General features: G+C 33.5%; 1 protein-coding gene across 5 annotated transcripts in view; it reads left to right on the forward strand.

Annotated features, from left to right (window-relative positions):
• SPATA6 (spermatogenesis associated 6) overlaps nt 1-13,749 on the forward strand; it is a 148,459-nt gene that overhangs the window by 92,415 nt on the left and 42,295 nt on the right. For 3 of the 5 annotated variants that reach the window (XM_045897734.3, XM_045897737.3, XM_045897736.3), the window contains exon 11: nt 3,600-3,699. In XM_045897734.3, the coding sequence (XP_045753690.1) occupies nt 3,600-3,699 (100 nt within the window). The remainder of the gene's footprint in view (nt 1-3,599; nt 3,700-13,749) is intronic. The other 2 variants (XM_045897739.3, XM_045897735.3) reach the window with 1 other exon arrangement.

Genomic DNA, 13,749 nt, shown 5'->3' on the forward strand with positions numbered 1-13,749 from the left:
TAATTAGAGTCACTTTAACCCTAATTAAATACTGTAATTCATAAAAGTGAAAAATAGTGCATGTTGGCTTGTTTTCAAGAGATTCATAGGGACTTAACATTATGGACATGGCTAATGTATAAAAATAGCATAGATTATACATTCCTTTTAGTGGTAATGATGATGGCATATATTGTTGGTATATGGTAACTGATTTCCTCAAATAAACCCTCCCCAACTACCCGGGAGAGTCTTAACCATGTAAAGATTCCAGCCTCCCTCTAAAAAAGCTTTGACAACCAAAGTTAGATACTTGTTATAATTTGAATGTGAAAGAAATAATTCCTCTTTGTCTGTTTTTGTTGTTGTTAAATTCAAATTGGATATTCCTTGCCTCACTCACTAATAGTAACATAGAAAACAGAGTTGTCATAAATTAAAAAAAAAAAAAAAAAAGCCCACCCTAGGTAGTTTAAAATTTTTATAGAAATTTGAACACCTAAGAGAAATGCCATCAACAAATGGATATAAAATCTATCTTTACAGATGGTATCAAAAAGGTAATGTAACACACTAAATTTGTACAGCTTATTACAACTGTCAGACATAATTGACAAAATTTAAACTAACTGTATAGTCTGTCAAAAAGTTCATCTCAAAACTGATGATTTGAGCAAGAGTGTATCAGTTTGGAAGCTGTATTAAAACATCTCTATTCTGAACAGATAGCTTTGTCTGTTTCCTCATTAGCCCTGTAGCATTCAAATGGATCTATGGAGGTCTGCTGGAGACCCTAATCCTCAGATGGGGAATTTTGATTAATGTTGCTTCTAGGCCATTAGAATCCTGCCTGAGGGATCATGGAGTTCATAGATAGAGATGGACAGATAGATTAAAAGATCTATCTCTATATTTTACGAGAGAGATACGTATCTCTGTTTCTATAGGCTTTAAAGTTCAAGAGAAACTTTTGAGGAGAGATTTTCCTGCTGAAGTCTGGTAACTTGTGTCTCAGTTGTCAGGGGACTTTCTCTAATTTCCGTGTCTGCTCAGATGTTCAGACATGTAGTCAGTGCTATTCTCTTTTTCCTTACTTTAAGAATTAAGCCCTTGTGGTTTTATTCTTTGGGTTCTTTGCCATCTCTGTAGGTTTTCAGGAAATTTTTTACCTATATCTCCTTGGATATGTTTTTATAAACATTGTTTTATTTTTCTGCCTTTTCACATCTTTTGCACAGCTCCACAGTTGTCTCTACCGCTGTAGTACAATATGAATTTTAGTCCCATGTTATTTTGTCCTTGTCTGTAATTTTGTCCCAGCTTTTGAAGCCTGTCTTCCCTAGTTGATAAATTCTTCATTGAGGCTATACTCAAAAATTCTTTACTGGGGTTAGCTAAAGTCAACTGTCCCTTTTTCATATTCCAGTTCAGGTGATGGCTTCTAGTAGTGAGCCGCATTTACACATTTATTCTGATGCTTGGTAGTAGATGTAGTTAAGTTCTTTTCTCGAAGGAAATGAGTAGCTCTAATATTAAACATGACCCATTTCACCTATCACTTGAGGAAGGTTGAGGTGCTTTTAAAATAAATTATTTTAAAATAAATAAAATAAAATCTAAATAAATTAAACTTTTATTGGGGTACTCCTTAGGATAAACTTTTTTACTTTCACTAAGGTAGAACACCTCTACTTTGAGTGTATGTTCTAAAAAAGATTTAGACTTAGTTACAAAAGAAAATAAAATGTCTGTAGGACATATTACTAGGAACAAAAACATGTCATCCTTTTCAGTACACTCAGTACCGAATATAAGGTGTTCTTATATATAAGACGTTCTCTGATATGGCTTTTTAGGTTACTGAGCAGTACACTTACAGAGTGTTTATAAAATCCAGTGGAATCAGTAAACAATTTAAACTGGTATAAATGTAGATTGTATGTCCCCAGCAAAATTGGGAGTATGACAAAATATACAGCTATAGGAGGTTATCTGGGTAGTTATTCATGAAGATGAAGTAAGTTTTCCTCTAAGATTACTGTAAAATGTTGACTCCTTAATCATGTATGTGAATAAACAGACTTTCAAAAACTCTATTAGTGACTGTAAGCAAATGAATTTCTTTATTTATAGTGAAGGTGCTTTTTGCTTTAAGCCCATTTAAAAAAAAATATTTCCAATAGAGTTAACACACATAAAATGGTTGCAATTTTTATTATAAGTGTTACATTTCAGAGGCAGTTTTCTCCTCCAAGTATAAATATTAATATTATGACTTATCATTTGTATTAGGCTGTAGAGTTATTACTAAAATCAGACTAAGAAATACTTGCAAATCTAATTAAAAAGGAGCTGATATTCCTTTTAATCATGCTTACAGTTTTGAATTTTGTAAATGAAGTTAAAGATTGTTAGGCAATCATTTCTTATACCACAGCACAGACTAGTGGATCCTCTCATAGTACACTGAAGAGATCCTCTTGGAACTAAATATTTGGATCTCAGGTTTTCAAGATGGGTTACATATGTAGCAAATAACAAGGTCAGACAATATACTTGTGTAGATGCAGTGACACTTCCTTTTACAAATGTAGGATATTAAAATTTAGATATAGTTAATCATCCATTATTGATTACAGTCTTTGAAACAGATTATGTAAATCATTTTTCCTGCTTAATAGTTTATACCTTGTATAAACATAAAATTATAACTTTGCAAGAACAAGCTGGGAGAAAAAAAAAGCAAAGATGTAAGCAGTTAGCATTTTAGTACCCATTCCTTTATGAAGGAATTATCAGTAACACTTGATATAGATGAATTATAATCAGATGGACCTGGAGGTTTTCATTATTAGTTGTATAAGGTAAATAAAGTAGCTTAGTTAAACTAATGCCAGTTTTGAGTTTGGGAAGGGCATCAGAAAGAAGAATGGTTGCTCTGTTTCTTCTGTAATTCCACAACTCAGATTTTAATAAAAGTCACATTTTTCCTTTCCTGTTTTTCAATATTCACTTAAAAAAAACACACACACACTTACAGGAGAGACTAGAGGAGTGGTATCTGTGCGGAGAGGGGATCATTCAATTTTTATGTTCCTCTATATTTTGAGGGAGTAAGAACATGATAGGATTCTAAATAATATTTTCATCTATTTAAACATTTTATTCATTTCATAAAATTAGTTTTATTTTTCTGTATACAGAAAGGAATTTCTCCCACATAATTTAAGAGAGTGGGATTAAATTACTGGAAAATAAGAACTAATTTTAAAGGCACTATACATGGAATTATTGTTCTAATCTGAACATCTGTATCTTTATTTAGAGGTAAAGCTCTAAAGACTTATGTAAGGAGATCATTATGCTCTCCCTAATTCACGCCAAACTTTGTTAAGACTACTTATTGCACATATTATAAAGACTTAATACTTCTGCAGAGGATCAGTGCCTGATTTTACATCTGCCTCTCATCCTTGGTCAATGAAGAAAATATACTATTTTAATCTTTCTATGTTATCACACAGGGATAAGGAAAAAATGACTTTCTATGTCTGGCATTTGGAAAGATTTATTTTTCTCTCCCTCTGACTACAAGTCACCTTTGTTTTTTATGCCCACAGATTCCATTCTGATTGGTGTTCACCTTCAAACTGCGATGAGATCCATGATCGGGTAAAAAATGTCTTGAAATCACATCAGGCTCATCAAAGACATTTATATGTTAGTTTCTAAAATTTTCTCTTGAAGGCCTTTTCTAATTGGGCAAGAAAACCAGTGAAGATGCTTAAAGCTTATAATAGTAAATCACTGGAAAGAGAAGAAAGAAAGATACAACCTCCATTCAATGGAAGTCAGTGGTTTTGCTAAAGGCAACTTCTCTAACTTCCTGCTTGACCGGAGTCATTATGCAAAATGTTTGACATCATCTGAACTCTAAACAATGTTACTAATAATTATCTCAGAGTCAGTAAGTAGAGACTTTATGATAATTATTTTATAGCCTTCAAAGTGTGGAGACTCTTTTGTGGCCCAGTATAAAACAATTCCATTTCCCACAAATATTTTATTTTAAATGGTAGAATGAGGGGAGGTGGGGTGAGAAATAATTATTTTGAAACAGCTTCCCAACTGATTTTTATGTTAATTAAATATTTAAAAGAGGAAAAGAGCAGGTCAGGTTTACTGGGTTTAATATTAGAGAACATCAATAGGAGAATATTTTCTGAGGTAAGGCAAATAAACATATATATGAAGGACAGCTGGGGAATAATTACAGTGTATTCTTTTTGTGTTTGATTTTTGTTTGTTTGTTTCATTCAGTAGTTTAAAAAACAATCATTTATCATGAGTGTCATGTTGGGTACTAGGCTTGGTCCTGATGATATAACTGGATTATGTGACATTCCATCAGTTTGTACAGTTTTAAGTTGCTATATGCATACTGTTTTTAAATTAAGCTTGTTTTCAAAGTACAGTGTATATATATGTAGAAAATGCACAAATCATAAGTAACAAGTTTATAAATTATAATAAATCAGCACACTCTTTTGTAAACCATTTAACAAATCAAGAAATAAACTATTATCAGCTCTGCAGAAGCTTCTCTTCTTTCCTCTCAGCTACTGCCACTCCAGGGGTAAAAGTTATCCTAATTTTTAATAGCAAGATTAGTATTGTGTGTTTTAATCTTTATATAAATGAAATCCTACAGTATCTACTTTTTTCTCTGACTTGTTTCACTTTGACTTTGCAATTCAGACTTCTTTGTACTGCAGACATCTTGTATTTAGCAATAGTTCTTCACTTTTGCTCCTGTATGGTATTTTATTATATGAAAATACTACTGTTCACTTATTCATTCCTCTGTTGATGGACATTTGGGTTGTTTCTGGTTTGGGCTATTATAGAGCTGCTATAAGCATTTTATGCATACTTTGGGTATCATTGTATTCTTATTAAGATATGTATGTATTCTTCTTTGGGTATGTATGTATTCTTCCTATTTGGAATTGCCCAGTCATAGGGTATGTGTACATTCAGCTTTAGAAGGTGCTGGCAAAGAATTGTTCAAGTGATTTTACTACCTGTGTATGAGAGTTATACTTGCTCCACATCCTTTCTGGTACTTAATTGGCGTGTGTGTGTGTGTGTGTGTGTGTGTGCGCCTGCTTGCGCCTGTGTGTGTTTTCATTTTGGCCTTTTGGTAAGAAGTAGTTTATCATATGATGGTTTCAATTTGCTATTTCCTGATGACTAATGAGTATACTTATTGGCCATTGGATATTCTCCTTTGTGAGTGCTTGTTCAAGTCATTTGCCAATTTTTGTACTGAATTGTCTCCTTTTGGTTTTTTGTTGAGAGTTCCATATAGATCCTTGATATGAATTTTTAGGTATATGTTTTGTAATTGTCTTTTTTCACTCTGTGCCTTGTCTTTTTATTCTCTTAATGACATTTTTGATGAAAAGAAATTCTTAATCCTAAGGAATTCAATTCATTATAGTTTTTTGTTGTTGATTAACATTTTTAGAAATTTTGTGTACTTCAAGACTTTCTCCTATGTTTTCCTCTAAAGGCTTTCTGTTTTATTTCCCATTTACATATATGATCTGATTAAAATAATTTTTTCTGTATCATGATAGATAGATATCAAGTCCCAAGAAAGGTTTAAGCCTCAAGATTTCTTTCTTGTTTTGTTAATTTTATATATTTTGAAGCTATGTCATTGGTGGGATACAGAACCTTTTATTGTGAAGGTTCTTCATCTCTAATAAGATTCCTTGCTTCGCGGTACGTTTTATCTGATATTTGTAGTTACAATGGCTTTCTTTTGGCTAGTCTATGCATGGTATGTATTTTTCCTTTTTTTTTTCTTTTTATCATTATATTTAAAGTGCATATCTTGTGAGTAGCACAAGGTTTTTTTTGAAGAATTAAAATCTAGAATTTTTATGTAGATTGATGTGGCTTTGGTTTGGATTGGTAAGTATTTTTTATAACTTACTTTCCTTTTTATTAATTTGTTATTCATTTTTAACTTTTTTTTATTGGTCCCTCTACAGATTTCAAAATGCATACATGACAAATTATTTTTTCGTTGACCTCTCTAACAGTAATGGGGCCCTAAAACATTTAACCCTTTTTAACCTGCCCCCTTTTTTTGCACATTTTTTTAAATTTTTTTTTTTTTTAAGATTTTATTTATTTGCGAGAGAGAGAATGAGAGACAGAGAGCATGAGAGGGAGGGAGGGTCAGAGGGAGAAGCAGACTCCCTGCTGAGCAGGGAGCCTGATGGTGGGACTCGATCCCAGGACTCCAGGATCATGACCTGAGCTGAAGGCAGTCGCTTAACCAACTGAGCCACCCAGGCGCCCCTTTTTTGCACATTTTTGTCATGCATTTTAATTCTACATATATAAAACACACAATAAATTAATTTTATTTATATAGTAATGTTTATTCATGTTCTTTCATTTTATTCATTATCCTTTCTATTATTCTTCCTTCTTTCCTGTAATTCCATGTTCCCATATGGATTCTAGAGTCATTTTCCTTCTGCCTTTAATACTTCTTTTATAACATTCTCCTGGCTGTGAATTCCGATTTTGTTTGAAAACATCTTGATTTTAGTTTTATGTGGGATGGTTTTATTGGATATAAAACTCTAGGTTGGTAAAGTTATTTTCTTTGGTATTTTAAAGAAGGTATTACATTGTCTTCTGGCTTTTTTGTGTGTCTTGAAAAGTAAGCTATTACACCTTTGAAGTAATGTGGGAATTTTTCCCCACTTTGTTGCATTTAAGATTTACTCCTCAACTTTGTGTTTAGTAATTTACTCTTTATACCTAGATGTGGTATTCTTGGATTGATTCTATGTTAAATTTTCAGGGTTTCCTAAATTTGTAGGTTGATATTTTTCATTAGTTTTGGAAACTAATAATGGAACTATAGCCATTCTTTCTTTGAAACTTTCAGTGAAACTAATGGAACTATAGCCATTCTTTCTTTAAACAGTACTTATGCCCCATTATCTGTTTTTCTGGATTTCCCAATTATATTCGATTTTTAGACGTGTATAAGATTTTTTAGATTTTTAGACTCATGTATCTTGTGCTTATTTTGATATTTTTAATTCTTTTTTTTTCCTCTCTCTCTAATTTGGATACTTTCATTAGAAATGTCCTCTAGTCTGCTAATCCTGTCTTATGTGTTTACATTGATGTTAAAACTATTTGAAACTTTATGAAAGACATAACTTTCAAAAATTTTTTGAAAGACATAAAGTACCAAAACTAACTCAAGAAGAAGTTGATAAACTCAATAGCTGTATATCTATTAAAGAAATTGAATTTGAAGTTAAGACTCTTACATAAAACACCAGGCCCAGATGGTTTCTCTGGTTAATTCTACCAAACCTTTAAGAAAAACCTAATGGCAGTTTTACCAGACAGAAAGTAGAAGAAAAACTTCCTAAGTTCATTTTATGACATCAGTATTTTCCCTAATGTCAAAGCCAGACAATGACATTATAAGAAAAGAAAAATACAGAGCGAAAACCCTCATGAACATATATGCAGAAATCCTCAACAACATACTAGCAAATCAAATCCAGCAGTATATAAAAATGAAAGTATATCATAATCAAGGGTCTCATTCTAGAAATGCAATATAAATTCATCTTATTGACAGGTTAAATAAAAAGCATATTTCTTCTGTATGTCATTTCAATAAGCACAGAACAAGTATCTAACAAAATCCAACTCTATTCTTGATAAACATTCTTAGTAAAGTTGAGGTCAGAAGGGAACTTTATCAACCTAATGAAGAACATCTTTGAAAACCTACAGCTAACACTTTGTAGCTAATGGTGAAAGACTGAATATTTTCCCCTAAATTCAGAAACAAGGATGCCCTCTCTTAACATTCCTTTAACACCATATTGGGAGTCTTAGACAATGCAGGAAGATAAGAAAAAGAAATAAGAGGGATACAGGTTGGAAAATAAGAAAAAAAAAAAAAACACATATTTGCAGAGGATATTATTTTGCAGAAAATTCCACAGGATCTCCAGAAAAGCTCCCAGAACTAGTAAGTGAGGTTAGCAAGGTCACAAAATATGAAGAAAGTCAATTTTTTCCTATATATCTGAAATGAGTAGTTGGAATTTTAAATTAGGAAATCCATACTATTTACAATAGCACCAGAAATTGAAGTCCTTAGGTATAATCCTAATAAAATATGTGCAGCGTTTGCATTTTGAGAACTACAAAATGCTGTTGAAAGCAATCAAAGAAGATAGAACTAAATGAAGAACTACATCATGTTCACAGATTGGAGGACTCAGTATGAAGATGTCAGTTTTCCCCAATTTGATGTCTAGATTGAGTGCAATCATAATTAAAACCCTATCAAACTTTTTAATAGAAATTGACAAGCTAATTCTAAAAGTATATGGAAAAGGCAAAGGAAATTGAAAAACCAAAAACAATTCTGAAAAAGAACAAAGTTGGAGGACCCAGTAACCAATTTTAAGACTTACTATAAAGCACAACAATGAAGACAGTGTGTTGACTAAAGCATAGACCCATATGTCAAAGGAATAGAATAGATAACCTCAGAGATAGACCCACATCAATACTGTCAACTGAGTTTTGACAAAAGTGCAAAGTCAATTAAGCAGACACTTTGCATTTGTTGTCTTTTCAATGCATAGTTCTGGATTTTTAAAAATGCACATTTAAAAATAGATCATAGGGCGCCTGGGTGGCTCAGTTGGTTAAGCAACTGCCTTCGGCTCAGGTCATGATCCTGGAGTCCCAGGATCGAGTCCCGCACCGGGCTCCTTGCTCGGCGGGGAGTCTGCTTCTCCCTCTGACCCTCCACCCTCTCATGCTCTCTCTCTATCATTCTCTCTCTCTCAATAAATAAATCTTTAAAAAAAATAATAATAAAATAAAATAAAAATAAAAATAGATCATAGACCTAAAACATAGTAGAAAATCTATTTAATTTATATTTGTAAATTACTTTTAAGATATGACACCAAACACATGATCCATAAAAAAACTGATAAATTGAACTTCATTAAAATTAAAAACTTTTGGTCTGTGAAAGACAATGTTAAGAGAATAGAATGACAAGTCATAGTCTGGATGAAAATATCTGCAAATCACATATATGATTAAGGATTTGTATCCAGAATTAAAAAAAAAAATCCTCTTCAACTCAATAATAAGAAAATAAAGAACCCAATTAAAAATGGGCAATATAGGGGTGGCTGGGTGGCTCAGTCGGTTAAACGTCTGCCTTTGACTCAGGTCGTGGTCCCAGGGTCCTGGGATCGAGCCCCCCATCGGGCTCCCTGCTCAGTGGAAAGCCTGCTTCTCTCTCTCCCTCTGCTGCTCCCCCTTGCTTGTGTGCTCACTCTCACTCTCTCTGTCAAATTAAAAAAAAAAAAAGGCAATATATCTGAACAGACATTTCACCAAATAAACATGAAATGATGCTCAATAATCATTATAGAAATGCAAATTAAAACTGCAATAAGATACCACTGCTACCTATTAGAATTGTTAAACAAACAAAAACCCAAAAAATCTTATCCTAGTAAATGCTGTCAAAGATATGGAGCAGTAGGAATTCTCATTCAGTGCTGGTGGGAATGCCCAATGGCACAGCCACAAGACAGCTTGGCAGTTTTGTATAAGGTTAAATACACTTATCATACAACCCAGCAATCCTACTCTTAAGTATTTACCCAAATGAATTAAAACTTACGTTCACACAAAAACCTGTACATGCATGTTTATAGTAAGTTTATTCATAATTGACCAAAATTAGAAGCAACCAATATACTCTTCAAAGGCAAATGGTGAACAAACTATGGTATTCAATGGACTATAACTCAGCAATAAAAAAGAGTGAGCTATAGGAGCACTGGATGGCTGTCAGTTAAGCATCTGACTCTTGATTTTGGTTTAGGTCATGATCTCAGTGTCATGGGATCAAACCCTACATCAGGCTCCGTGCTCAGGGGGAATATGCTTGAGATTCTCTCTCTCCCCCTCCTTTTGCCCCTCCTCCCAAAAAATAATAAATCTTTTTTTAAAAAGTGAGCTATAAATTCATGCAACAACATGTTTAGTCTTAAATTCAGTTTGCTAAATGAAAGAAGCTAGAACTCCAAAGCTACATATTGTATGATTTTTTTTTACATGATGTTGAAATAACAAAGCATAGCGGAGGCAGAAGAGGTTGATTACAAAGAAACCAGTCTCACAGGGAGATTTTTAGGGTGTTGGAGCTGATGGGTACTGAAGTTGTTGATATGTGACATTATGCATTTGTCAAAACTACCAGAAATGTACATCAGAAAGAGAGAACTTTACTGAATGAAAAATAAAAGAAAAAAATATCAAGTGTGATGTTTGGGCTTCTGAGGATTTAATGCAGATTATAACAAATAAATTTAAAGGTACTAAAAATACAAGATACAGTTTTAAATTAGCTTACCTAAATAACTTTGGAGTATAGTGTTTTGGCTGGATACTGTGAGGCTAAAGACAAAAAGAACGATTTAATCACTATATTCTTTTGCAGGGATTTGCAAACATTTTCTGTAAAGAGCCAGAGAGTAAATATTTTTTGTGCCATAGGGTCCCTGTCACACTACTCAGCTCTGCTGTTACAGCACTAAAGCAGACATAGACAATAGGTAAACAGATAAGTATGTATGTATTACAATAAAACTTTATCCATATGCACTAAAATGTGAATTTCATGTGATTTTCATGGAACCTTTTCCCCCCATCTTTTAAATGTAAAAAGATAAAAATTACTTTTACCTATCGGACCATACCAAAATAGGCAAAGGGCCAGAATTACCCTGGGAGTTGAAGTTTGCCAACCCCTGTTCTAGTAGCTAAGTGTGTTTCATACAGGGGTATGGATTAGCAATTCTGAACATACTTTATATTTATATGAGAGTTGAACAAATAAGAAATCATAGATAAGTACAACCAGGTTTTTCATTGTCAGAAAAGAAGTGACAAAGAAACAGGGTGAACCTTATGATGTTAGAATAGTGTCTAAAATAACAGTTTAATTCATGTTTATTTTAATATATATACAGTTAGATTGACTCAAATATAGATATCAGGGTATTTGGGTTAGTACACATCCATATTTCCTACTTTTGGTCCTCCAAAAGGCCTAAGAGGAGTGACAACCCAATAGCAATGAGCACACCCAGCTCCCAGATCTTGGTTTCTAAATACCTATATTCAGTAAGTTACCAGGACTCCTGGAGCAATCGCTGATCCTGGGGCTGGGGCAGGGAAGACAAAGATTAGGATGGAAGAACATCTTGTAGTATGAAAAGTGAAGAATTGCTTTAAAAAAAGGGGACGGGGGGAGTGAGGAGGACAGGGGCATATCAAAAGAACACAGGAGCCAATCTGAAGTCCCAGTGGCCATTGCTGGAATAATTTGAGCAACAAAATAAATAGCAATATTTGGATTATAACCCAAAGAATAAAATAAAATCCATGAGTAAATATTGATATAAGTGAAACAATGAATGACTAAGAATGAGAATGGATACATCTTCCTTACAGAAGAATTGTAAGTAATAATTGTGGGTATTGCCCCTTCCATGACGTGAGCATAATTATTCTTCCCTTGAGTGTGGGCTAGACTTAGTGACTTGTTTCTGATGAATAGAGCATGGAAAGGAGAAATTGTAACTTGGAGAAACCTGGCAGACACCACCTTTACAAAGTGATCAAGGTTAACATCACTAATGATAACTCATGCTGACATATCCTGTATTCCTTGATATCAGGTGATATGAAGGGCACTGCTCTGTGACATTGTTCCCCAAAGCCCATAACCCTAGTCTAAACATGAAAAAATATCAGACAAAATCAAATTGAGAAACTTTCTACAAAATACCTGACTAGTACTATTCCAAACTGTCAAGGTCTTAAGAAACAAGGAAGGACAGAAACTTCTCACAGATTGGAGACTAAGGAGAAATGATCTAAAAGCACCATGATATCCTGTATTGGATCCTGGGATAGAAGTGCATTGCTGGAAAAACTGGTGCAATCCAAGTAAAGTCTGCAATGTATATAATTACTGTACTAATGTTAATTTCTTTGTTTTGCAAAGTGAACTGTGGCTATATAAGATATTAACATTAAGAACCTGGGTGAAGGGTGAAGTTCCTCCTGTGTACAAGAACTCTTTCATCTTTGCAACTGTTTTGTAAATCTAAATATTCAAAAATAAAAAGTTAAACTACCATTGACCCTTGAACAATATGGATATTAGAGGCTCCACACACCCCTTGCAGTCAGAAATCTGCATATAACTTTTGACCCCCCCAAAACTTAACTACTAATAGCCTACTGTTGACCAGAAGCCTAACCAATAACATAAAACAGTTGATTAACACATATTTTGTGTATGTATTCTATGCTGTATTCGTACAATAAAGTAAGAGAAAAGAAAATGTTACTAAGAAAATTATAAGGGAGAGAAAATATATTTATAGTACTGTAAAAAATCTGCATTGTAAGTGGACCTGCTCCGCTCAAACCCATGTTCAAGGTCAATTGTTCTAAGTTCTTAATTTCAGCTCGTTGGGCTTTTAACTGAGAGCTGGTGTGATTATAAGCTCCTTCCCTCCCATAGGGTACTATGTATAATTCTTCTTAGGTAAGACAGCAGCAAATCCCTTCTGCTTTTCAAATACCTTCTGTTTAGGTTTTTGTCCCTTCACCCTGTACTGATTCAGACATTCTGCCAGTATCTTGAGGGAACAGTTAGCTCAGTTTTGCACCCATCATGTCTCATTGGATTTTGGCCTCTCAGGTTTTTAATTTTGTACATCTAGTATAGTAAGACTGCCAAAACCCTGCTGATTTCTTTGTCTTCCAGCAGTGGACCTGTGGTTGAACAAAGCATAGATTCCCAACATTTTGTCCTATGCTCAGTATACAAATGCCCCCAGGAAAACACCAGTTGCAGACCTTTAGTTACACCTCTTCTCTCAGAAATGCTGGCGCCCCTAGTACTACTGTTTAAGCAGCTTCCTTGTGCCCTTAGACAAAAACAAGCTACACACACACATAGACACACACACACACATATATACATACATACATGCAGTTGGCTTAAACTGGGCACTAATCTCAGTATCTTAAATTGGTTTACACTAAGAGCAGCCTGAACACAGGCTATTAAAATTAGTCATATTTTTCTGCCTACGTTAATTCATATATATTGAGCATTCTCCATCAAATATCTGCATGCTCTGTATCTGGCACTATGCACAGCACTGGAGATCTTTCCATATAATCAAATTTCCGGCCCATAAGGAACTTACATAATCCAATGATTTAATAAACCAATCAATAAATATAAAAGAGTAAAAAAAAACAGTGTGGCACAGTATATGATTAAGTATAATAATAAAAAGCATAAACAAGTAATGTCATTGTTTTTCCAGAGAAAAACAAATTGATTACATAGAAATAATAACTGTTTATTAAGTGTTGACTACATCTCAGGCACTGTGTATATGTTACTCCATTTTATCATTGCAGTAATCTTATAAAGTAATTACTATTAAGGAGTACTATTTTAAAGATGAACTGAGGCTCAGAAAAGTTAAATGGCTTGTATAAGGTCATGTAGCTATTTAAGATGATTGGAGCAAAGATTTGAATCTAGGTTAATACTTTTTTTTAATTTTAGCATGTTTT

This window comes from Mirounga angustirostris, unplaced genomic scaffold, assembly GCF_029215605.1.
Source record: "Mirounga angustirostris isolate CCGP_5_RB_7025 unplaced genomic scaffold, mMirAng1.0.hap1 SCAF_4, whole genome shotgun sequence".
NCBI classification, from domain to species: domain Eukaryota; kingdom Metazoa; phylum Chordata; class Mammalia; order Carnivora; family Phocidae; genus Mirounga; species Mirounga angustirostris.